Below are 26,528 nucleotides of genomic sequence, written 5' to 3'. Positions count from 1 at the left end.
GTAGCGGGAGAGACGTTGATTTATAACCGCTGTTTACAGAAGTGTAGTCCAGTGCGGGAGATGCATTGTGGGTAATGCAGTCCGGTGTGTGTAAACGCGAATGTGAGATTTAAGTTGGGATATTGAGCCTGAGGTTTGTTCTTCAGTAGTTTTTTTTGTTGGATTTAAGTGCAGGATCCACTTGAAAGTTTGTACTATAACCTGAAAATGCAGAAAATAAAAGAACGGGCATCGACGAGTTTGTCCTTCACATCATTACACGAGCATGGATTAACAAGCTGTTACGCTGTCGCGAGCAACATAAAAATAAAGCGGAGAAGATTTAATATTTTAGAACAGAACAACAGCCTTTCCGTTAATGTGTGTGTAAGTGTGTTTAAACGAGAGAAGAAAGTTTTAATGTAAGATAAGGAGGGGGAGACAGGAGGGACTGAAAGGAAGAGTCTCCACTTACTCTAACCTCACACACACGCACATACATACACGCACACACACACGCACACATACACAGCGCCTGCGTGCACAAAAGGAAACACTTTTCTGCCGGGATTTATTTTTAACTTTTTTGAAAGGTAACGTGCAGGTTAATTTGTTTTATTTTTACTTAATATTTTGTATTAATTATGTTTATGTATTTATTTTTTTGGGCTGTAAAACCAATTATTTAAGTTTCCAATATTTCTTATGGGAAAATTAAATTTGGTTTATGAGTGTTTGGGAATACGAGCCCACTTCCGGAACGAATTATGCTCGTAATCTGAGGTTCCACTGTATCATTAAGAAATATTTACACACACCCACAGAGAGAAAAAAAAATTATATATATATATATATAATTATTTTCTTTCTCAAAACTTTTTAAAGAAGTAACTCATATCCTGATATGATATTCTAATGAAATTGCCTTAAAAGGTCCTGATTCTCTGGTACATTCTGATTTTTTCTCTAAATTTACCAGCCTGAGATGTATCTTGCTTTGAAATGAAAAATAAATTAACAATGGTGACATTACTCTCTGAGTTCAATAAATAATGTTATTAAATTTAAAATGTTAAACAAACTTTAAAAACAGCAACACTAATAGCTTTGGTATCTGAGGTTGAGTCAGTTGGAATAGAACTCTCTTAAATTTGAGAAAGCTGTCAAATGTTGAACAAACACACACAACCTTGGGACAACAGTAATTTTTTATTGCAAATAACTGACAACCAGTGTTTCCTCACTCCAATGAACGTTTTCTCACGACAATGAAAGTAAAAGGAGTTACTTGCTTACATCTAGCAATAGAGCAGTTGCTGTCATCCATTAGCTTTTAAATGCTCTAATTTATAACACAACTCAGTTGAGGAGCTGAGCCCTAATACAAAGAAAGGTTAGAAAAATTAGCATACACAATGGAAGGTGTCAAAATAATATATAAATTTGTGTTTTCATGTTTTCTTCCCCATGTACACACTAGAGTTTCACAATACTGTAAATTTCTGATAAAATTACTGTTTGAACGAGACATTGAAACCAAACACACATCAGAAATGTTTGGAGAAGATAAAGCATGCTTACTTTAGGCTTTTGAAGTCCCAACCCAGACTGTGCTCAAAGCAGCATGTTGTATAATCATTCATCCCCAGATTAAAAAATAAAAATATTACTGTAACACTTAAAGAATGAGACATGACGACTGATTTGATTTGGAACTTATACTACTTATCTCTCCTCTCAAACTTTGAATCTGTTTATTCATGTTATTAGCTATTTCCTTATACTGTGTCAGAATTGCTTCAGAATTCATCATCTCTCCTTTCAAACTGTTAATTTGTTTATTCATGTCATCAGCTCTTTGCTGAAATCCACCTTCCAACAGAAACTTCTGCTCCTGCAATGCAACACACACACACAATGCATTATGTATATTAAAACCCATTATATACTTTTTAAAACACATTGTCCATTTATTTTTAAATATTTCTTCAGGGTCTGGTCTTTACCACATAACTTTTAAGTTTTAAAAAGATGCATATAGCATTTTCACATATTTTATTTACTTAATTATAATAATGCTCCATTGGTAAAGAACGCAACCAAATCTGTTTAGAATAAAAATGTTATTTTTATCTACATGTATAAACAGTATTGTAACATTTATTGACTAAACCTTAATCGCTATAATGCATCAGACTGTTTTAATTATATAAACCTGAAGTCATGTTGTCAAAACTCCTTACACAGTCATCTAAACAGCAGTTTATGTGGACCAAACAATGAATCACTTTTCATTGCTTTCAGACAAAATGCATTCAGCAACCATCTCTTACAAAATACTCCACCAACTGTAAACACTAAAAATTTGCAATTAAATTTTTGTAAAATAATTTAAAAAACTAAATATTTGTAAATTTCATTAATCTCTGAAATTTGTCTAAACATTTATAGAAAATCTTCGCAGAATGAAGTAAAAAAGTGAAAAAATTCCAAACACAGCTAAGTGTATTGTCAACTAAAAGATTACTCAGCTGTTTTTAGTCTTGGTATTAATTAGTAAAAGGGGTCAGCTTTTGATTGATTTTGTTTTAAAACATGGAAACAAAATCCAAGGAAGACAGGTTATTGGGGAAAGAGAAGAGTGGAAGAATACGTAAAAGAACAAATGAGAAGCTCAAGAGCAGTGGTCCATGATGAGATAAGGGCCACAATTAATGATTCTGATAAGTCCTGGCTAAAGTGCATAAAGTAAGAATCAATCAGTTGTACACTGTTCCTTTTTCTGAGACACAGTGTGTATATTAAAAAAAAGAAAAACTCAGTATGTCAGTATGATATCAGTATGTCAAGTTAGATTCAGCTGTTCAATAACCAAACATAGTACATATAGAGATACTGTATACACAATGTAAACTGTGTATTTTGAAGAGCGATGGTGATGGAAGTCAGATGAACTGGACATCTTTGTGGATAAATTCCAGTGAAAGTGCACTGTAAAAAATGCAACTAAATGAATGTTGAATAAATTCACATTGTACTGTTGACATAACTTTTTAAAGTAGTATTTGTTGAGACAACCGGTAACATTGTGTTCTTGAAAACTTACATGCACTAAAAAAAAATCAAGCCAGCGATTTACCTTTGCTGAGATGCAGTTAGGTGATTTTATTAAAATAAAAAAGTAAAAAACCCTCCCCCGCCAGGCCGACCCTTTCAAACTCCACTAAAGGGGTAAAGATGGCCATTTGTGGACTCTTTATCCTTTTTGGTAAGTATTTATTGAGGGTTTTTTTTCTTTATAAACTATGTTCCAGTTAGCTTACAGGTATTTTAGACAGTTAGCGTTATATATATAGAGGCCGGTGTGTTTCCTCTTATCGTTATACTGAGGCACCCTGACATAGCTTAGCTAACGTTAGGCTTCATGTTACCGCACTGTACAGGAGTTAGCGAGCTAAATGTTCATAACCGTATCTAGTTTTTTTGCTCACTTTGCCCTGTCCTGTGTTGCTAATCAACAGCGTCCTGCTCCTCCCCAGCACACACGACCACGCAAGCTTTCAGCTAACAAAAGTTCGAGAAAAACTCGAACTGTTTACCAGTTAAGGAGTAATAGTGCTTCAGTACTCGGTTAAGGGATATAAAAATGTCTGTGTTAGTTTGGCTTTAGAGTTGATAATGCTCATCTATAAGTCTAGCTTCTTAGCTTATCTGTATAAAAACCTAATTGAGTAAATACCCGGTTCTACTAGATATTTTGTGAAATTTATCATCTTTGTCTTTACAAGACTCCTCTTGTTTCTTTAACCAGAGCTCTGCAGTGGAGGATTGAGTCAGAGGGGTGAGGCTGGTCTTTTGGAGCTACAGTACAGGAGGAGTGTGAACAAGTTGTTGGAGGGGACTGGGTGACTATGCTGGAGTTTTAGGAGTGATGTTTGGTCAGGTCTGTGCTCTACACATTGAATTTCAAAAGGACTGGACGGACACCTATGAATCCATCCAAACTATTTTTATTGGATTTGGAGAGACTGTCTCCCTTCAGATTTACATGTTAAAAACAAACTCTTGTTGACATAGATTTTTTTTTTGTATCAGACACATTGGGGGAAAAGTCTTTAAAAGTCAAATCTTTGCTAATTTTTTAAAAATGGTTATAATGCTGTAATATTAAAACATCAGTAAAAATCTGATAAACATCTGGTGTCAAGGAATTTTTTAACCCTGCAAAATAGAACCTGTATTCCCCCTTTTTATGCAGATCACTGTTTTAACTTTGACTACTTTTGGAAGAATAAAGTTTTTCTTCAGTAATGTGTGTTTTAATTGTCAGGGTCTTGGTCAACTTGTTTTTATAGAAAAACAATTACTTGAACGGACTACATCAATGGGCTAAAATAGAAGACAACTTTCCTTTTTCAGTAGATGAAAAGTTGGGCTAATTAAACTAATTAGTTTAACTAATTAGACTAAAGACATATAAGTAATTAAGACCACAATAAATACTACTTGAGCTGACTTAAATATTTGAATTACAAGTTGAGTCAACTTAAGATTCTGAACTGGGTACACAATGTTGTCAACTGAGGAGAAATGTAAAATATTTTGTTTTGGGCAGCAAATTTCTGTCAAAGTTGAGTAAACTTAAAAACGCTGCGCAACTTGTTACTATATTGTTGTTTTTTTGTTTGTTTTTTACTTATGAGGCGGCTTATTTATTTATTTAATTTTATTTTTATTCAGGGTTTTGGTGGTGTGTAAGCTGAGATTAACTGTTTGGCAAAGATGTATGTTGGTAATGTATGAAGAGGTTTGAAAAATGTGCCTTCGGTATTGACCAATGGTTAGCATTTGAAAAGAAACTTATATAAATTAATTAACTTAATATTGATTAAAATATGTAAGCATAAATGTTTAGTATTTTTAATATTAGTGTGGCATTTTCAATTACATGTGTAACCCATCACATCAAATCAGGTATTAAGTAGGATTTTGACTAATTTGATGATATTTTCATTCCTGGCTCAATAAGCTATATTTTTTATCGTTTATATTTTTGTGCTAAGTTTATTACTGTATCATGTCTGGTTGCTGAGATATGGCCAGTGAGAATTTATTTATGATGAGGGTCTCTGAGGAAGTGTCAAAATCCAATTTTGATAACATTTACATGTGATCCCTCAACCTTATTCTAGGAATGGCCTGCTATCCCTAAAAATAACTTCACCATAAGTTTTTCTATTACAACTGGAATAATCAGTTTGGATAGTGTTTAAAGCAATTATGATTTAAAACTTCTCAATTCTGTTAAAAGATATCAACCGATTTTTGCTGAACATTTAATAAATTTCACATACGGCACTTTACTTGTCATAGAGCAAAGCTAACGTGCAACTTAATTGGTATGATGGGTCACAAATATGTATAAAATGCAATTAAATAAACAGTAAGGTTGAATTCAGATTTCTGATTGTACTGTTGTCTGTCATTTCTTACTCTAAGCTTAGCCTCCATCACTCGTTCATTATCCTCTTTTGCTCGCTGCCTTTCTTTATCCATCCGTTCCAGCAGCTGGGTCACATTCTTCTCATAGGTCCTTTGCTGTTCGCGGCGTTCCTGCTCATGAAGCCTTGTTGTATTCACTAACATGTTATTCGCCCGTTGTAGAGCCTCCTTTTGCAAACGCTCCGCTAAGAAGTATATAAACAAATCTATTAATATGTACAGACAGTACAAAAGAGCTCTGAAAAAGATTGAAAAATATTTTTTGCAAGGTTTTACAAAGGTTATCAAAACAATCCTGATGTGTACCCAGTTCCACTCTTAGCTTTACAATGTGTTTAGTATGAGCATACAGTAGGTAAAAGTGTGTGTGTGTGTGTGAGTGTGTGTGTGTGTGTGTGTGTTAGTGTGATTTGTAGCACCAGCAGCATGTTTACCAGTGCATGTGCAGTATGTGAGGGATTCGTTTTAGTTCTGAACCATGTGTAACAGTAAACATGATTTAAAACAATTTAAAATACTCTCTCTCAAGCTGATCTGCAAGCCATGAATGGACCACTGTCTCCACTTCTTCATCAGAAGTAAATTCTTATTAAACTTTTTTTTCTGATAATGTTCCAATACTGGTCTTTAAGAATCCCAAAAAACTATAAGCACCAATATTATATCACCAATATTATGGTTGACATTTTAAATATTTCCATTACAAAATCTGTAATTTACTTTAATGGCACATAGTGGTGAACCTATGACTCATCACCAGAAATTATTCTCTTTAAGAAACTTTCAACTTCCTTAGAGGATCAGTTCAAAACTGTGCTGCTCTTCTTTCATGCAAATCACAATTGCAGCATCCTTTTTTACTCATTCAACAGATTTAAATGAATTGATGTAACACATGCAAACCTGCAAAGCAGTGTTATCAGTGCTTTCCGTTTAAGGTTACTGTCCCCAGTCACTGCTGTGCAGGTCTTCACACATGTTCACACATGCAGGTGTACACCATGCACAGACATATTCAGGACATGTGTCAGGCCACTCTTGAACCAGAGACAATTTTAAACTCGTCTTACTAGAGCTAAGGACAAAAAGGACTGGACTGTCGCTTAGTGGACCTCTTTCAGATGAATGTAATTTGGAAATCAAGGTCCCAGAGTGGAGAGGCACAAAATTAAGTTGCCACAGACTGATTGCTTCCATGCCACGCCGCATTGCTGCAGTAATTAATGCAAAGGGAGCCCCGACTAAGTAATGAGTGCTGTACATGTTCATACAGTACATTTTGGTGGTCCATCATTTATGTGTAAAAATATATTTTTTTATATTGGACTTTAGTAATATTCTAATTTTCTGAAATACTGAATTTTGTGTATTATCTGTAAGCCATAATCACAAAAATAAAATAAATATAAATAAATATAAAATAAAATAATAAAATATCCGTCAGAGTAATAAAACTATTTAATTTAATATACTGTATCTATAGCAAATTTATGGAGATGCACTTGTATACAGTGGCAGTAAAATTCCTTTTGAAATTTCATGGTTTTCTGCATTTATTTGTCATAAAATGTGATATAATGTGGCTAAAATAATAAACCAAAAAAAAACTGATATTTCATGTCTGGATTGAGAATAACCATGAAGACATAATGATAGTGGAAAAAGTATGTGAATTCTTCTGTCAATGACCTCATAAAAGCTAATTGGGGTCAGCATACCTGGAGTCTTGGTAAGAAAATGAGTTTGAAGGTACTGACTAGAGCTTCTTTGATTAAAAAACACAAACTTTTGGGGGTAATTCCGTGCAAGAAGAATACTCTAATGTAAACCATCCCTCACCAAAAAGAGCTTTTAGAGGATTTATGATTTAGAATTGTTTATTTACATAAAGCTGGAAAGGGTTATAAAATGTTTTTAAAAACTTTTTCTCCAGTCTACAGTGGCAAATAAAGACACTTCCGGACTGAGCATTGATATCTCATTAATGAGGTAAAGGAACAACCCCAAGTGACAGCCAAAGATTTGAAGGCATGATTGGTACTGGCTAACATGAATCTACAGTATGGAAAACATTGACCAATAGGGTATCCATGACTGGACACCATAAAGGAAGCCGCTGCTTACTAAAAAGAACATTGCTGCTTGGCTTAATTTTGCCCCTTGCATCATGATTTGAGCCTGCTTTGCTGCATCAGGGCCTGACCAGCTTGCAGTCATAGAGAGGTAAATGAATTCTCAGGAGTATCAAAAAATTATTGAGGATAATTTGGGAATGTCTTTTTCTTTTACCCGCAGAAACCTTCACTCTTTCTTCTCTTACTCTGAGTCTTCATGTACCCTGTCATCTCTCCCAGACCCAGACTCCTTTTCCTCTCTACCACTAGAGACTTCAACTGATACTTTTCTCTCCTCATCCATGGGTCTCATATGCCCTCTGTCCTCTAAACCAAAGAAGACTTCTTGTCTGGCTATCTGATGTATTGCACAATGTTGTGGAAAAAACTCAGCCTTGGGTTTTGTTTGCAAAAGATAAAGGCTTTATTGTCGGTACTGTAAATAACCGGGCAGGCAGCAACCTCTCTCGCCCATTTTGCCCATTATATACATTATATATATTTTTAGCTCAACTTGCTTTCACTTTCCACAACACACGTTGGTCATACATGTATCCATGTATACAGTATCGAATGGCACATTTCTGTGCACATATAAGTCAGACATATAATACATGCATACCATATGCCTTTCCTGTGCACACACACACAGCAGGCATGCTGACTCCTACAAAAAAAATCATAATGGTCATATTAAATATATTTCTTTATAGCTCAATAAACTAGACCATCCTACAAAAACAACAGAAGAGAATTAGGAACTGCAGAGAGAAGATCACAGTAGTCTCTTACCAGACCCTTCTCTCCAAATTCTCATGAGTTCTGCCAAAACTGCCTTTTACCGGGAAAAGCTGAAAGCCTCTGCACATAATCCTGGCAAACTCCACAATATCTTCTCTTCACTACTTAACCCACTGGCATCCTCTCTGACTGCTGATGACTTTGCCACATTTTATAATGGGAAAATTGCAGCAATCCACCAGTCCTTTGCTTCCAAGCCTAATCCTACACCAGATCTTCAGGACCTTCCTTCGCCTCCCTTAGCAGTATTCTCCAACCTGTCATCTGATGAGATTCAGCATGGATTTTCATACCACTGTTATGCAGATGTCATGCAACTTATTCTCTCCTTTTCTCCCTCAGACACTAAGGTTTCCACCCAGATTTAAGCATGTCTGGCAAACATCTTATCCTGGATGGCAGCTTATCATGCAAGCTCAATCTGGATAAAACCATACTGCTTTTCATTCCTGGTGATTCATTCACCGGTCAAGACCTTGTGAAAAATCTGAAGAATCCGACCCTTTCTTTCTTCACAGGCTACTCAGGTGCTTTTTCAGTCCCTTGTTATTTAAACCCTGGACTACTGCAACTTACTCCTGGCAGGTCTGCCTTTGTCCACCATTCGTCCTCTGCAGCTGTTCCAGAATGCAGCGGCACGTCTTGTTTTCAACCTTCCCCAGTTTTCCCACCCCATTTCTCCTCTCCCTGCACTGGCTTCCTGTAGCTTCCCGCATCAAATTCAAAACCCTCATGCTTGACTACAAAGCTTTGACAACCACAGAGCACAGCAGAGTCTTTGACAACCTTTAAACGACAACTACTGTGTCTGTTTCTTCAATACCTGGACTAATCCTCTTTCCCAGTTTAATTTCAAGAGTTCACATACTTTTTCCACTTTTAGCCATTTTAAATGTTGAATGAATGTATTTACTAAAACATGATTTTTTAAAAATTATTATTTTAGCTTAAGTGTTGCTTGTAGAGCCATTCTGCATAGTTTAGAAAAAAAAATTACTATTTATTAAACTGAATAATGTGTGTGTTAGGGGGGCGGATATTGTGTACCTTCTTTTTTCTGTTCTGCTGCATTGAGGCACTGATCAGCTAAAAGAATATTCTTCTCAAACTGTTCATTATCCCTCAAATACTTACTTAACACTTCCTCACTCTGTAAACACACACACACACACACACACACACACACAAATTACTTTATGTATAGTATTTATGTACATGTAATTATTCCTATTTTAAAGGGATTTCTCACACTAGTAAGAAAATATGTTAGCAGTCATACCATGAATGTTTTGCTTGTGCGTGCCTTGTAGTCATTTGTGCAGCTCTGCAGTTTATTGCGATACTCTGTGTAGCCACCAGGCCGCATAAATGAACCATTTTTCATTGCTGCCTCCAACTGGCTAAACACCTGGTTGAGTTCCCTCTTACAAACATTTGACCACTCCTCCTTATTCTGATTACACCGATTCTGATACAAAGTCTGGATCTCTTCCTTTGAGTGGTGGGGAGAGAGAGAGAGAGAGAGAGAGAGAGAATTTATCTCAATATTTATGTTAGAGGGACAAAAAATTGTTTAACAAAATTTGTGCTTGCAATGTACATTGAGCTTCTGCTGTGCATTGTGCTCAGTGTCATTAAAGGAAGTGCTGATGAAGACTTTGATAGCTGCTGTTTCTGCTTTGCTGTGGTTGTTCGATAGTTCAGATGGGTCTACTGGAAGGCGGATTGCCTCCAAAACATCATGGTAGACCTGCAGGCCCTGTTCGATGGCCCGCTCATTCTGGATTTTAGCTAAAGTCTCCACTGCACTCTCCAGACAAGGAACCTCACCACTACGAATTGCCTCCACATAGATCTCTGCCAGACTCCCAAGAGCTAATAAAACAAATAGAACATCCTTGTATTTTAGAAAGCAACATTCACAACATCTGCCATTTGTTCAAAGTGCTGCTGTAATGGATATTTACTGACCACTGCCAGTGAGCGTCTGTCCTCTTGCTAAGGTTTTTGGTTTTGCATTGCTAAACACATAGCTGCAGAACTCCTTAGTGTGCTTTAGAAATCGTGGGTTGAGGTCATTCTCAGTTAGCTCCTCCATTCTTATTAGGTCATCATCATCTCTAGTTGGACGTGGGAATACAAAACACCTTCGTTCTGCAAAAAAGCTACGCAAATAGCGCCTGGGCAGGTTGAACTTATCAACACTGGCAGAAACACCTAGAAATTTAAATAGAAAAAGTCCTTATAAATATGTAGATTATACAGTGGTGGCAGAGGTGACTCAGACATTTAAGGCACCACTTCAATCAGCCATTCAACATAATGTTCATAAAGTTCTGTTTTATAACTCCATACATTCTTTATTCTGTTGCAATACCTCTTTTGAATCACTTCAGATTTAAGCAAATTTTGTTTTCATTTCTAGTTTTGGGTGCCCTTGCTCTTTTATCTTATAGTATTATTATTATTACATCTAGTAGTCAAAATGGTGTCTTAGTGGTTATCACTGGGAGTTGGATGTTTACATATCGCCTCGAATCTATGATTTTGCTTTGTTCTCCTCATGGTTGGTGGGTTTCATCTGGGTACTCCAATTTCCTCCCACAGTCCAAAGACATGAAATGTAGGCTGATTGGCATTACCAAATTGATGGTAACTCATCATTGGATGTGTAAGTATGTGTGACCTGACTTGTTTCACTGAGTTCTGGAATAGGCTCCAGGTCTCCTGTGGCCCTACAGAGGATAAGCAGTATAGACACTAGAAATTGTAGACTGCTATTATCAAATATTTACATGGATTCTCATTAGAATTCAGACCTGGATTTTGACTTGGCCGTTGTAGAACAGTTTGTTTGTTTGTTATTTAATTATTTTTGCATTGATTTACCATAGTGTTTGATACCACTGTAAAGATTGGATTGCATTACCCCTAAATTTACCCAGAGGTATAAGGTTTTAATTTAAGTGCAAACAATAACTTGAAGCATTTTTTTTCTGCCAAGAGTCAAGTCAAGTCATAGACAGGGATACTGAAAGGCAGGGATATTGAAAGATGACACGTTAATACTTACCACTTTTAAACTTCAAAGCAAGTTCCAAATATTCATTAGCTGTGATGGCCTTGCCTTCCTTCTCCAGCTTCAGCATAAAGTCTCGCACAGCCCAGATGAAGGAGGGAAAATATCTCATGAACTCTGCTGAGTTATCATGGTCATCACCTGTCTGTGCTTTCACCTGGATGTGCTCAGTCAGTTCTGTCACATAGCTGCAGAGGGTATAGTTCAAGAAAACAACACTATCATGTGTATCTGGTGTTTGTATACTGTATATGTGTGTTTTTCAGCAAAGGATACTGTAGCTTCTCGAGTGCATTGTTGTCTATGACTCCAAGGCTGTTGTAGACCAGAGTGCTACTTAGCAGGACAGCCAGGCAGAACATCCATGTGTCATGCTTTTCATCACCCTAGAAGGCCAATGACTTGGTGTGATTAAATGACCTGACACATCATCATCAGTGATTGATTCCTATATACAGCATCACTGTACTAAAATTCACCCATTGATATAAACTAATACATAATTGTACAGTTTTCAAAATCTTTTTTAAATTTATTTTATTTTATTGCACTATATTTTAGAAGACCATATTATGAAACTATATATCTTAAATGCAACTTGAATTTACAAAAAAAAAAAAAAAATTACAGGTGTGTAAATATATTTTCATTATAATGGAAAGAAAAGAAAAAAGAGATATTGACACTGTTAGTAATTGCCTGGTAACTGTCTTTGTTATTGTCTGTACCTTGTCCACATCCCCGAGGCCCTCAGTGTCCAGTAGAACCAGTGTGTATCCTGGGTTAGTGGGGTGTGGGACACACCACATCCAGATGCCTTTAGTTGTTGATTCTATGGTGCTGCCCAGAGCAAAGCCTGTAACAAGCACAAAATACTGCATAACCATCTGCATTACTATCTGCCAGCCTCGCACTCAACCAAGTAGAGGTAAACCCAGCATAGGCTCAGCACCATGGTCAGCTTCACCTCATACACACAGAAGGCGGGATGCCTTAACTCCTTGTGGCCAAAGCAGCAGAGCACCTACCATACTGGTGTCACAACAAACAAGGGGCAAGCCAACACCAGAGAGGGTGTGAGTAACCTGATTGGTGAGTGTTCTGTAAGATAATTTTTTTTCCTACTAAATTTTTTAATACATTTTGTCTTGACAGACAAAGAAGACAGACTTGAAGAGTAAGTCTTGATATATGAGTACCCAATATTATTGTGTATCAGCATGTATCACTGTAGCTAGGATTCTTGTTGTTGTCAATAAAGGTACAAGTTACATAACTGTCTGGTAGTACATGGGGGTGGGGGTAGAATGTCAGAATCATTCAAGCTAAACTACGTTCAATAGGCAGAGTTAGTGCACAGCCATGTAGGGTTTTAACTCTGGGTCAGAGGTGAATCGGTTCTTTAGCGATTCGGGTCAAATTGATTAAACGAAACGAATTTATACAGCTATAAATTCATATACCTAATTATTTATCCGTCCAGCGTTTAGCACGATTTAGTGTTATTTATCCCGCAGCGATGATAATACAAAATCAGGTATTTACCAATTTATGAGCAAGGTAACGTTAAATCTGGGCAAATGTTTCAAACTTTAGAATACATGACCAACACAACAGTTCTTTATAAAGAAACAAGAATTTATTTGAATAATCGTAGATTTTGAAAGTATTGTCAAAGTAAAGTCAACATCCATGCATGTGTGAGCACACACTGTATATGGACATTGCTAGTGCTAGTTTCTAGCTATTGCTCATTGCTGGTGGAGTTTGTGACTGTTAGATGTAGACAATTTTATTTACTGCGGGAATTCACTACCGTTTTCATTATAGGAGTGCATATTCCACCTAGCGTTAATGCTAAGGAAGCGCTATGGGAACTGTATTCAAAGATCAATGAACTTTATAACACACACCTGGACGGACTGTTGTATTGTTGCTGGAGATTTCAACCATGTAAATGTTAAGTCAGCGCTTCCTAAATTCCATCAGTATGTGGACTTTCCAACGAGAGGGGAAAACACGCTGGATCTTGTTTATACAAACATCCCTGGTTCATAACGGGCAGAGCCCCGGCCCCACCTTGGCTTCTCAGACCACATCTATCTTATGCTAATTCCAGAATACAGACCACTTGTCAGGTGTTTGAAACGAGTTCTGAAGCAGGTGAAAACCTGGCCAGCCGGAGCCATCTCTGCACTTCAGGACTGTTTTAAGAACACTGACTGGAACATGTTTAGGGAGGCTGAGACTTGGAGAAGTCCACATCATCAGTGACCAGCTACATCAACAAGTGCACCGATGACATCACTGTCTCCAAGAACATTATCTCATGACCCAACCAGAAACCCTGGATTACTGCAGAGCCAAGACTCCGCTCTTAGAGCGGTGGACAAGGTGGCCCTAAGAATATCAAGGGCCAAACTGAGATGACCAAACAGTCCATAAGAGAGGCGAAGCGCGCACATGCCAGAGAATTCACAAACACTTCAGGGACAGCGGTGACACGTGGTGCATGTGGCTGGGCATACAAGCCCTTATAAACTACAGGATGACATCACTATACCTATCACGGTGACGGCTGCCTTCCAGATGTGCTGAACAACTTATATGCATGATTCGATGTGCAGAACGACGTAATGGCGAGGAAGTCCATCCCTTCCCTGAACGACCAGGTGTTGTGTCTCACCACAGATAATGTGAGGAAAACTCTACGAAGAGTCAACCCACGTAAAGCTGCTGGACCAGACAATATCCTGGCAGAGTGTTCAGGGAATGTGCTGAACAGCTGGCAGATGTTCCCACTGATATCTTCAACATGATGAACATAAACATCTCTGAGCAGCGCTGTCGTTCCCACGTGCTTCAAGTCCACCACCATCGTCCCCGTGCCAAAGAAGTCTTCTGTATCCTGTCTCAATGAATTACCAATCTCCAAAAAGGAAAGGGTCTCATTTATAGCAACCCTTAGCGAGCCTTTCATCCGTAAATACACAGTTTGGTTGGGTGGCCAGATCTGGGTAGACTGTGGTTGTTTAAAATCTCTTCCATTTGAGAATAATAAAGGCTGTTGTGCTCCTGTCTACATATAATTCTCCTAAACTCTTGGATTAAGAGAACAACTTGGATTGGTTTTCACACTGACATTGTACTGTGAGACCGTATATAGACAGTGCATGCCTTTATTAATTAGGTTGAGTGAAGTCAGTTGGGCACAGGTGAACTCCAGTCAAGTTTTAGGACTTAAGAACCACTCATAATTGTTTGATGCACCAAAGCTCAATTGTCACAACAAAGGATCTGAATACTTATGCAAATGGGATATTTCAGTGTTTATTTATTTTTAATAAGTTTAAAAATAACTATTGTTTTCATTTTGTAATTGTGGAGGATTGTGTGTGGAAAATAAGAATTTTAAATTTTTATTTTTATGATAAATGTGGAAAGACTTATAAGGCTGTAAAAATGTTACATTGGCAATGTAACACACACACAGTCATGTTTAAAAGTTAGTACATCCTCCTTTTTTTTTTACAGTGCCATTATTTTACTGGAAAAAAAATACTTGGACATAAGTAACCTTATGATTTAGGAGTTTGTAGATCCACCTTTAGCAGAGATTGAGATATTTTTAAGATATGTTTTTTGGTATAACTTTCTCAGTCACTCACATCATTGTGAATGAATTTTGGCCTATTCCACTTTACAGCATTGCTTCAGTTCAATTAGGTTTTTTAGGCATTCGCGTATGCACATCGCTCTTAAAGGGGTCATCCAGACACATTTTTCATTAAATGTTAATATGATCTTTAGGGTCCTAATGAAAAGTTATATATATTTAATAAAAAATTCTCAGTGGTTGTGTAAAAAAACACTACTTTTAACTGGTAAAAACTAGCTCTGTTCTCAGCAACCTGTTTCCTTTACCATGTTACCATGTTCCTTTTAATGCTTATGATCTCTGCTGAGCCCGCCCCCCAGTTCTGTGGGGCGTGTCTTCACAACACATGTGGGGTATAGCCACGGGAGTGTAGTCCAGTGCGGGCAATGCTTTGGACTGCATTACCCACAAAGCATTGCCCACACGAGCAATGCTTTGTGGGTAATGCAGTTCAAACTGAAAAACGCTGGAATATGAAGCCTGAGCCTGTTTTCTTAAGTCGTTTTTGGTTTAATTTAAGTAGTTTTACAAATTGAAGTTTGTAATATTGCCTGACAAAGCAAAAATTAAAAGAATGGACATGCATCGACTCGATTTGTCTTTCTTATCACTGCATGGGCATGAATTAACGGGCTGTTATGATGCCGCGAGCAACAACAACAAAACCGGAGAAGCTTACTGTGAGAGATACAAACGCGATGTGTTTACTGATGTGTTTACATGACTTCTTAATCTTCGACAGACACCGTTATAAACCATCTAACGTTACAAAGGTAAGCATAATATAGTTTTCCGACTACCCACACAGTTTGCAACTAGACAATCACCTTAATCCATTGTTTATTATAAACGGGCGATTAGGGATTATATAGAGACGGATGTACATAGAGAAGAAGCCATAACCATGTTCTGTGAGAGTATAAGTTAACTTACACTCCGCATTCATCGTGATTATTAAAAAGGTGATCTGCAAAGATTCATAGAAAAAGGAATTACACTCACCGAGCCTGGTGAAGATGAAGCAGGAACACGAAGTTAGTACAGATCCATTTTTTAGGAGCAGCTTCGTAGCAAAACCTGCTTTATACTGACCTGCGTTTATAAAGCAGTCTAGTTAAAATGATTAGCGCAAACATGAACGCATTTAGGTAGATCGGCGGGACGTTAGTTTTAAAAACAAAATTCAGCCACTGCATCCTCAGCGGCTCAGATGTCGATAGTGAATGACGACTGCTGTGTTCGCTATTACACCCAACAAATGTACACCACACTTACTTAGGTGACATTTTGCTCCAGCGGCGAAAAACAATGGCCGACAGCTTCTTCTCACTCGGGGCGGGTCTTTGCTAAAACACCAGTGTCAATCAACTAGTGTAGGAGCGGCCTCTTGTGGTGTGGCGTCACAGTGACAGGCATTTGCGATTGGCCTGATTTCAGAAGGGGCATGTTATTGTAATAAATGAAAAGAAAACAATGCTCTTTATCATCGTAGAGTGGTTGTGTACGCACTCTCCTAACACACAGTTCAGTCCAAACAGCTTAAAAAATTGCATGTAGGCCTGTATGACCCCTTTAATACTTCACCACTACCGGCCTACAGTTTTAAAACCTTTATTTATTTATTTTTAGCCATTCTGACATAGATTTACTGGTGTGCTTTGGATTACTGTCCTGCTGCATGACCCAACTTTTTAGCTTTAGCTGTTGGACGAATGGCCACCTATTTGCCTTTATAATACTGCATACAGAGGAGTTCATGGTTGACTCAATGTCTGCAAGGTGCCCAGGTGCAGCAGCTGCAATATAAGCCCAAATTATTCAATTCAATTCAATTCAATTTTATTTGTATTTACCAATTGCCATTGTCACAAAGTGGCTTTACACAATCAGAATAATTATTTAATTTTGTATGTGTATGAATTAAAATAGTCAGATAGTCCCTGATGAGCAAGCCGAGGGCGAAAGTGGCAAGGAAAACCTCCCTGAAATGGCAATAGGAAGAAACCTTGTGAGGGACCAGACTCAAATTTGGGTGAAACAGAAAGCAAGAATTGATCCCCATTCATACTGTGTGTTAGGCGGCAGGCGGTTTAATATAACAATTTACCAAATTATATAACAATATAACAAATTATCACACCTCCAATGCTGTGCTTGTGGGTATGAGTTTGTGTTTAAATGCTGTTTACTTTTTGCCAAACATGGGTTTGGGTATTAAGGCCAAACAACAGCATTCTGGTTTTACCTGTCAATAGGACATTATTCCAGAAGCTTTGTGCTTTTTTCAGATGCAGTTTTGAGAACCTTAGTCATGCTACTGTGTTATTTTAAGACAAAAGAGGTTTCTCCTGTCAACCCTTCCAAACAAACCTTACTTGTTCAGTCTTCTAATTCTTCTAACCAATCTGATAATTTTGATTCATACATATTTTCTTTTGATTTTGTAAAGTTTTTTTGGACTGTTGTTAAAAGTACTATACAAAAAAAATAAATAATTTTATTTAATTTTCCAGACTGATGTGCAGCAACAATTGCTTCTCTAAAACATTTGCCTATGTCTTTTCCTCTTGGCATTGTGTTATCACACACAACTGAATGCTCTAGACCAACAAACTGATCTCTGCATACCTTGTAATGGTCAATTAATCAAAGGCTAATGCTTAGCTGAACCTGGCTGCAAATTACTCTCCTAAATCCTATGAAAGCAATTTTTTTTTTTTTTACATAAAATAAAACACATCAGATCAGATCAGTCCTGATGTCATATACTGTACTGTAGGCTGCCGTTAAAGAATTAGGATGAAGTTGTTAGGATGAAATTGTGAGATTAATCTTTTAGACTGATGGTTGATGTTGGATCCAAGATGGCGGCGCGGCAGTAGCTGCTACGTTGTTTACGTTTTGTGTGTAGCGCGTTTATTTTTCTATGTGTATGGATATCTTTGCAACTGGTGTCCGTACATACAACAGCCAGACACTTTTCAACCTAAATAACCCGGTTAATGATATCGACGATGAGCTGCGGGAAAAGCTACGCGACCTCGGCTTGCTGCGTGAACCAGGCCTCGAAGCCTCGGCGTTGCCTGATGCCGGAGGCCGGAGGAAGGGTCATCGGAAGCGGTGCGCGAGGAAGCGGAACCGCGGCAAGCGGGCGGGAGTCTGTGCTAGGCTAAAAACAAGCCCTAGCCGGCCGGCTCTCCCGTCCATCATCTTATCTAACGTCTGCTCCCTGGACAATAAACTGGACTACATCCGACTCCAGCAGGCTACACAGCGTGAGGTTAGAGACTGCTGTGTCTTTGTTTTCACGGAGACATGGCTCAGCGACAGAGTACCGGACGCCGCTATTCAGCTAGACGGGCTAGCCTCGTTTCGCACCGACAGGAATGCAGCTCTGTGCGGTAAGACTCGCGGTGGCGGCTTATGTGTTTACATCAACACGAAATGGTGCAAGAACTCTGTGCTAGTTTCTAGTTATTGCTCATTGCTAGTGGAGTATGTGATTGTTAGATGCAGACCTTTTTATTTGCCACGAGAATTCACCACTGTTTTCATTATCGGAGTGTACATTCCACCTAGCGCTAATGCTAAGGAAGCGCTATGGGAACTGTATACAAAGATCAGTGAACTGCAAAATACACACCCGGATGGACTGTTTATTGTTGCTGGAGATTTCAACCATGCAAATCTCAAGTCAGTGCTTCCTAGATTCCATCAATATGTGGACTTTGCAACGAGAGGGAAAAACACGCTGGATCTTGTTTACACAAACATCCCTGGCGCATATCGGGCAGAGCCCCGCCCTCACCTCGGCTACTCAGACCACATCTCTGTTATGCTAATTCCAGCATACAGACCACTCGTCAGGCGCTCAAAACCGGTTCTGAAGCAGGTGAAAACCTGGCCAGCAGGAGCCATCTCTGCTCTTCAGGACTGTTTCGAGAGCACTGACTGGAACATGTTTAGGGAGGCTGCAACTTACGGCGACTTCACTGACTTGGAGGAGTACACGTCATCAGTGACCAGCTACATCAACAAGTGCACCGATGACGTCACTGTCTCCAAGAACATCATCTCACGACCCAACCAGAAACCGTGGATTACTGCGGAAGTGCGTGCACTTCTGTGGACCAGAGACTCTGCCTTCAAAGCGGGAGACAAGGTGGCCCTCAGAACAGCAAGGGCCAAACTTTCTCGGGCCATCAGAGAGGCAAAGTGCGCACACGCCCAGAGTATCCACAATCACTTCAGGGACAGCGGCGACACACGGCACATGTGGCAGGGTTTACAAGCCATCACTCACTACAGGACGACATCAACTGCCTGTGACAGTGACGGCTCCCTCCCAGATGCGCTGAATAACTTCTATGCTCGGTTTGACAGGCAGAATGATGTGGCAGCGAGAAAGACCACCCCTTCTCCGAACAACCAGGTGCTGTGTCTCACTACAGCTGAGGTGAGGAAAACTCTACGCAGAGTCAACCCACGTAAAGCTGCTGGACCAGACAACATCCCAGGCAGAGTGCTCAGAGAATGTGCTGAACAGCTGGCAGATGTTCTCACCGACATCTTTAACATCTCTCTGAGCAGCGCCGTCGTTCCCACGTGCTTCAAGGCCACCACCATCGTCCCCGTGCCCAAGAAGTCTACTGTGTCCTGTCTCAATGACTACCGTCCCGTTGCACTCACACCCACCATCATGAAGTGCTTTGAGCGGCTCGTCATGAGACACATCAAGACCCTGCTGCCCTCCTCACTGGACCCACTGCAGTTTGCGTATCGTCCTAACCGCTCAACGGACGATGCCATCTCCACTACACTACATCTTGCCCTCACACACTTGGACAAGAAAGACACATATTTTCGAATGCTGTACATAGATTTCAGCTTAGCATTCAACACTATCATCCCCCAACAACTGATTGGGAAGCTGAACCTGTTGGGCCTGAACACCTCCCTCTGCAACTGGATCCTGGACTTTCTGACCGGTAGGCCTCAGTCAGTACGGATCGGAACCTGCACCTCCAGCACCACCACACTAAGCACTGGGGCCCCACAAGGCTGCGTGCTCAGTCCCCTGCTGTTCACACTGCTGACTCACGACTGTGTAGCAACACACAGTTCGAACCACATCATTAAGTTCGCTGATGACACGACCGTGGTGGGTCTCATTAGCAAGAACGACGAGTCAGCGTACAGAAAGGAAGTGCAGAGGCTAACGGACTGGTGTAAAGACAACAACCTGTCTCTAAATGTTGACAAGACAAAGGAGTTGGTTGTTGACTTTAGGAGGACACGAGGCGACCATTCTCCGCTGAGCATCAACGGCTCCTCTGTGGGAATCGTCGAAAACATCAAATTCCTGGGTGTCCACCTAGAGAAGGACCTCAGCTGGTCCCTCAACACCAGCTCCCTACACAAGAAAGCCCAACAGCGTCTCTTCTTTTTGAGAAGACTGAGAAAGGCCCAGCTTCCACCACCGATCCTGACCACCTTCTATAGAGGAACTATCGAGAGTATTCTGAGCGGCTGCATCACTGTCTGGTTTGGGAATTGTGCCATATCGGATCGCAAAACCCTACAGCGGATAGTGAGGACAGCGGAGAAGATCATCGGGGTCTCTCTCCCCTCTATTGAAGACATCTACACCACACGCTGCATCCGCAAAGCCACCAGCATTGTGGCTTATCGGACTCACCCCTCTCACACACACTTCACACTCCTGCCATCTGGAAAAAGGTACCGAAGCATTAGGGCACACACATCCCGACTGTGCAACAGCTTTTTTCCACAAGCCATCCGTCTCCTCAACAAAAAGGGACTGGACTGATAAACACACACACACACACACACACACACACACACACAGACACACTAACACAAACATTATCACACAGCTTAACTCAACTACCTCAAAATATTGGGACTGGACTGACTAATCAACACAAGTGCAGACACACTGACCTACACCACCAAATTATCGTACACACCAACCTGTAAATGCTTCACTGTTTATCTTTTTGCACAATGATCATTACTGGACTAATTTTTGCACTAATTCCTCTATTCTTGCTGCTGTTTTTAAAGAATGTTTACGTTTACCCACTTCCTCAACACCATATTTTATGTTCTGTAACTGTTACGTTTACGTTTACTCACTACCTCAACACCATATTTTTATGTTCTGTTATGTCGTGGTTGCGCACTGTCACTTTGTTGTTGCTCATGTTTGCACATTTGCACGTGCACTTTATGTTGTCTGTTAAAATAGTTATACTTAGCTAGTTAGTTTTTGTTAATTTATGTTGTAATTTATGTTAGATCTCTCTGTCCTGTCTATGCTAGCCAGTTAACTAGGCCTCTTAGTTAGCTAGTTTAGTGTCCCTGTTAATTTATGTTGTAAATTTATGTTGCATGTAGCACCTTGGTCCTGGAGGAACGTTGTTTTGTTTCACTGTGTACTAACTGTATATGGTTGTAATGACAATAAAGCCTACTTGAACTTGAACTTGAACTTGATGATTCGGGTGTAGTGCTGGCTGTTGTTACCACCGTGGGTTAAGAAGGGCAGGCATAGGCGCAGAGGGTTTAACAGATAACCAGAGTCTTTTATTAAAAACCAAACAACTGACTGGCTACTGAGGCTTAACAAACACATAGGCTCTCTAAACTTAGCACACACTCACCCTGATTCTTCACATATAACACACTCAGTTTCTTTAGACATGACATAACACAACACACACTCCAGTTTCTTTAGAGATGGCATAACACAACACACACTCCAGTTTCTTTAGACATGACATAACACAACACACACTCCGGTTCCTTCGACATGACATAACACAACACACACTCCGGTTCCTTCGACATGACATAACACAACACACACTCCGGTTCCTTCGACATGACATAACACAACACACACTCCGGTTCCTTCGACATAACACACACACACTCCGGTTCCTTCGACATGACATAACACAACACACACTCCGGTTCCTACGACATGACATAACACAACACACACTCCGGTTCCTACGACATAACACACACACTCCGGTTTCTTCGACATAACACACACACACTCCGGTTCCTTCGACATGACATAACACAACACACACTCATAACATACACAGGGTCTTCTAAGCCTGGTACACACTCTCGCGCTCCTATGAGCGAAAAACACACTTGTGCTCCTCCGAGCGACGTACCACGCATTTCTGCTCCTATGAGCGACACTCACACCTGCGCTCCTACGAGCGATGTACAACACATTCACGCTCCTACGAGCGACACACGCATACTTGCGCTCCTACGAGTGACATGGACTCGTACAAGGCTGCATCATATAATGTTTGGAAAGTAGTGAGGTAGGCAAAGCAGTGCTATGTGGGCGTGTCTTTGGCAGATGAGCTGAACATCTTCTACGCACGCTTCAAGGCTGCAGCTAATAATGCTAATGCTAAAAATAATGCTAATGCTATGGACTGCAGACAGAAAGAGAATGCCAACTTTGGAAACACGTTCATCCTCTCTGAACATGATGTGAAGAGAGCCTTTAGGAGAGTGAACACTATGTAAGCAGCAGGACTAGATGTGATCTCAGAGCCTGCACAGACCAGCATCTGTGTTTACAGAAATATTCAACCTCTCCTTATCCCAGTTAGTATTTCCCACAGGCTTTAAAGAGTCTATCATTGGTCTAGTCCCAAAGAAACCCCATCCTGCTTCACTCAACGACTACCGCCCTATAGCCCTGTCCTCAGTAGTGATGAAGTGCTTTAAACGGCTGGTCAGAGACATCATCTCTTTACTACCCAACTAAAAAGATCCACTACAGTTTGCATACCGTCCAAACTGCTTAACTGATGATGTCATTTCTTACCTCCTTAATACATCACTCAGTCACCTGGACACTAAAAAGGGCAATTATGTTAAAACTACCAACTCCACCACCATTATCAAGTTTGTTGACGACAAATGTGGTGGGCCTGATATTTAACAACATTGAGACGGCCTACCTGGAGGAAATTAAGAATCTGGAGAACTGGTGCTAGAGGAACAGCCTCCTCCTGAACATTATTAAGACAAAGGAGCTGATACTGGACTTCAGTACAAAGCAGGAGAGGAATTATCAAACCCCCATTATCAATAGAGAGCTCAGTGGAGAGAGTGGACAACTTCCGATATTTCGGTGTTCACACAACACACGATGTCATGGTCCTGTCACACTGTGGTGAAATAGCCCCGGCAGCGTCACTAACATCTCAAACGACTGAAGGGCTCAAAACATATATGTTGCACATTCTGGTTCATGCTTAAATACAAAAGAGGACTATTGCACTACTGGACTAGAGGAACAATAGCACTGCTGCTCATTTTTCCATTTCACACACTATGACCACACCATACTGCTGCTGTCTGCACACTGAACATTCCACATACGTAATACAGTTTATTTACTTTTTATACCTTACATATTTCCACTTTATTTTATTGTAACAAAATTGTTGTTGTTTTGTATTTTATATTCTATACGTTGATTTTATATTTTGTTATTTTATATTTTTATATTCACTCTTATTTTGCCTCCTTACTTCCTTTTTCCTTTTCAAGGTCACAAATAGTCGTATAACAATTTCACTGCATATCATATTGTGCATGGTTGTGTATGTGACGAATAAATAAACTTGAATTTAAATTTGTATTAATTTTTTTCTCCACCTAGTTTAAATCGGTTGTCTTTTTGTTGTTATTGTTATCACTTGAGGTTGAATTGGGAGATTTGTGTTTCCTGATCTTTTTTAGCTAAGACTTTCTCACATTTACACTAAATAAGAGCACAAGATTATAATAAATTTTTATAATACTACAATAGCACACATTCAAAGTAATTGTGTTATATGTAGAAGTATTCTGACAATTTTATTAGAAGGTGAAGGTCAAACACAAGGTGTTATACACTATAGACTAGACTGCTTTTACCTTACCTGTTTGTTGTCCTGCTAGATGGTTCATGAGGTAAGACTTCCCTGTGCGGTAGAGACCCACTATAGATACCACAACAACTGGCTGAGAAATCCTCTCCAGTATTTTCTGGGCTTCCTTCACAACATACAGACGTCCTTCAGAATCAGTGCTTATCAGACATTCCGGCTTCTCCATTGCTTTAATTATCTGATTATTACCACAACACAGCAACACACATACATGTTGTTTAGTTTCAGTTCAACACAAATGCAAACATAAAATATTTCACATATGATTCATGATTTTTATTTTTGTAATAATCTGGATTTTTATTGTTTTGAAGCAGCAACTAATTTTTTTCTGAGCTTTATTTAAGATTATGTTGATATCTGTCTTGTTTTATTGTGGATAATACATAATTTTGTACCTGCTTCCCCCAGTGTTATTATAGAGTCTCCTTGCGATTTAAAAGCACAGAGACAACTGTGTGTAAGGTTGCATTTCATTTCATTAGGTGTGTTTTTTGTCACATGATAGCAATGTGGGGAAATGGCACAGATGTAGTCAAGTGGATTTGTTTGCTTTACATTGTATATTTGTGTCAAAGGCATATAGGACTCACTTTTTCGGACTTAAGAACAAATCCGACGTACGAATTTGCTCCTGGAATGGAAGTAGGGACTACCTGTACATAATTTTCTCATAGATAACTTTGGCTGTTTATTGGATGGACAAAATGCGGATTCTGACCGCAAACAAGCCTTACATGTATAACTACATCTTTTATTTTAAAGCTATAAAATTAAAATTCATGTGTAAATAAATGTGACATTACTACCATTTCAATAAAATGTACCATCTATCAGTACCACACAACATCCTGTCATCAGATACGGATAGAAATAGACTCTTCAAAATATTAAAGTCACCATGGAGAATAGAAAAATGCAGCGAACAAAACTGCCATGAAGTTCACCAAATTTAAATATAAAGCCCACTCACTAAGAGAAGGGATCAGTTCACTTTGAACAAAAAGATTCATACTACAAGAAGTGATAGGGGCTTTTGGGAATAGAAATTATGAATGAGTATGTTCTCTCTCTCTCTCTCTCTCTGCGGAAACCAACTTCCACGATATTGCAGGGATCTGCTATTAATGTGTGGGATGTCAGTATTGCTCACTCTTACTCATCATCTATATTGCTTAATCTTGGATACAAGATTGCGGTGGGCCTGGAGCCTATCCCAGGAGACTTAGGGCATGAGGTGGAGTACACACTGGAAAGGTGCCAATCCATTAAAAAGCACACACGCACATACACTCATTCAAACACTACGGACACTATGGGCTGTGGGAGAAAACTGAATTAACTGGAGGAATCCCACCAAGCACTGGGAGAACATGTAAACACCAAGTGCATGGAGGCGGGAATCGCACCTAGCCAGGAATTGAACCCAGACCCTGGAGGTGCATGGGAACAATGCTAACCACTAAGCCACCATGCCACGCAAGGATGTCAGTATTAGCAGTATTAAAACCTAAAAAAAACACAGTTTTTACTGATTATGTTCCTCACCCTGCATGTTAACAATGCTCATGTTAACATTCTTTAATTTTAAACAGAACAATTTAAATTACCAAAAAAAAGTGAATGTTTTCAATTAACAGTGCTCTTTTATTGTGTTCATGCACCATACTGGTTATACCAGATCTGTCAAGGGAAATGGGCTAAAATTCCAGCAACCTATTTTAAGAGGGAATGTAATGAAAGCAAGACAATGTTCAAAATAATGTTCCATGATGTGCAAAATATGCAAACGTGCATTAATATTTAATGTGTAATGTGCAGTTTGAAGAATAGTGAACTATATAAATTCCAATAATGGAATGCAAGATGTTACGGGATAGCTGATAAGGTTTTTTGTTTGTTGTGGAAGGAGAATTTACAGTACAGTAGTTTGTAACAGCACAGTAGTTTGTCTAAAAGGCTTAGTTTACTAATGCTTAGTTATGCTTTTTTTGTATCCATATTTGTATAAAAATCCTACAAAAACAAATACTCTGTCATAACAGCAGTGAAATAGGCAAGCCATACACCCACAGAGGAAACCAAGCCATAGGAAGCACTTCTGGATTACCCCGGGGGGGTGGGGGTGGATAAAGAAAGAAAGGTATTCTGTATAACCTAATGAAAACATATACAGTGGAACCTCGGATTACGAGTAACGCGGTTTAGTTATGCTTTTTTTGTATCCATATTTGTATAAAAATCCTACAAAAACAAATACTCTGTCATAACAGCAGTGAAATAGGCAAGCCATACACCCACAGAGGAAACCAAGCCATAGGAAGCACTTCTGGATTACCAAGGGGGGGTGGGGGTGGATAAAGAAAGAAAGGTATTCTGTATAACCTAATGAA

At 39.3% G+C, this 26,528-nt stretch overlaps 1 protein-coding gene across 1 annotated transcript; it reads right to left on the bottom strand.

Moving 5' to 3' along the window:
* Positions 1-1,272: 1,272 nt before the first annotated feature.
* Positions 1,273-24,309, bottom strand: LOC128512856 (guanylate-binding protein 1-like). The gene is made up of 10 exons (XM_053486327.1): positions 24,127-24,309; positions 12,204-12,331; positions 11,752-11,861; positions 11,470-11,663; positions 10,368-10,613; positions 9,997-10,271; positions 9,676-9,888; positions 9,444-9,546; positions 5,473-5,666; positions 1,273-1,873 (listed from the first exon to the last, which is right to left on the bottom strand). The coding sequence occupies exons 1-10, from the start codon at positions 24,299-24,301 to the stop codon at positions 1,658-1,660; spliced, it is 1,854 nt and encodes a 617-aa protein (XP_053342302.1). The 5' UTR covers positions 24,302-24,309; the 3' UTR covers positions 1,273-1,657.
* Between the last annotated feature and the right edge of the window lie 2,219 nt (positions 24,310-26,528).

The sequence above is a fragment of the Clarias gariepinus genome, chromosome 25, assembly GCF_024256425.1.
Source record: "Clarias gariepinus isolate MV-2021 ecotype Netherlands chromosome 25, CGAR_prim_01v2, whole genome shotgun sequence".
In the NCBI taxonomy this organism is placed as follows: Eukaryota; Metazoa; Chordata; class Actinopteri; order Siluriformes; family Clariidae; genus Clarias; species Clarias gariepinus.
Note: the sequence above shows the minus strand (reverse complement) of the source record. Positions and strands in the feature narration are given on the sequence as shown.

What these genes read in the sequence shown, in the direction of transcription:
- LOC128512856 (XM_053486327.1), bottom strand. Translation starts at nt 24,301, where the DNA reads ATGGAGAAGCCGGAATGTCTGATAAGCACTGATTCTGAAGGACGTCTG. An exon ending in TGCTTTGAAGTTTAAAAGTG is followed by an intron (nt 10,614 to 11,469) that starts GTAAGTATTAAC and finishes TTAAATTTCTAG; the next exon opens with GTGTTTCTGCCAGTGTTGAT. An exon ending in AGCAGAACAGAAAAAAGAAG is followed by an intron (nt 5,667 to 9,443) that starts GTACACAATATC and finishes TATACTTCTTAG; the next exon opens with CGGAGCGTTTGCAAAAGGAG.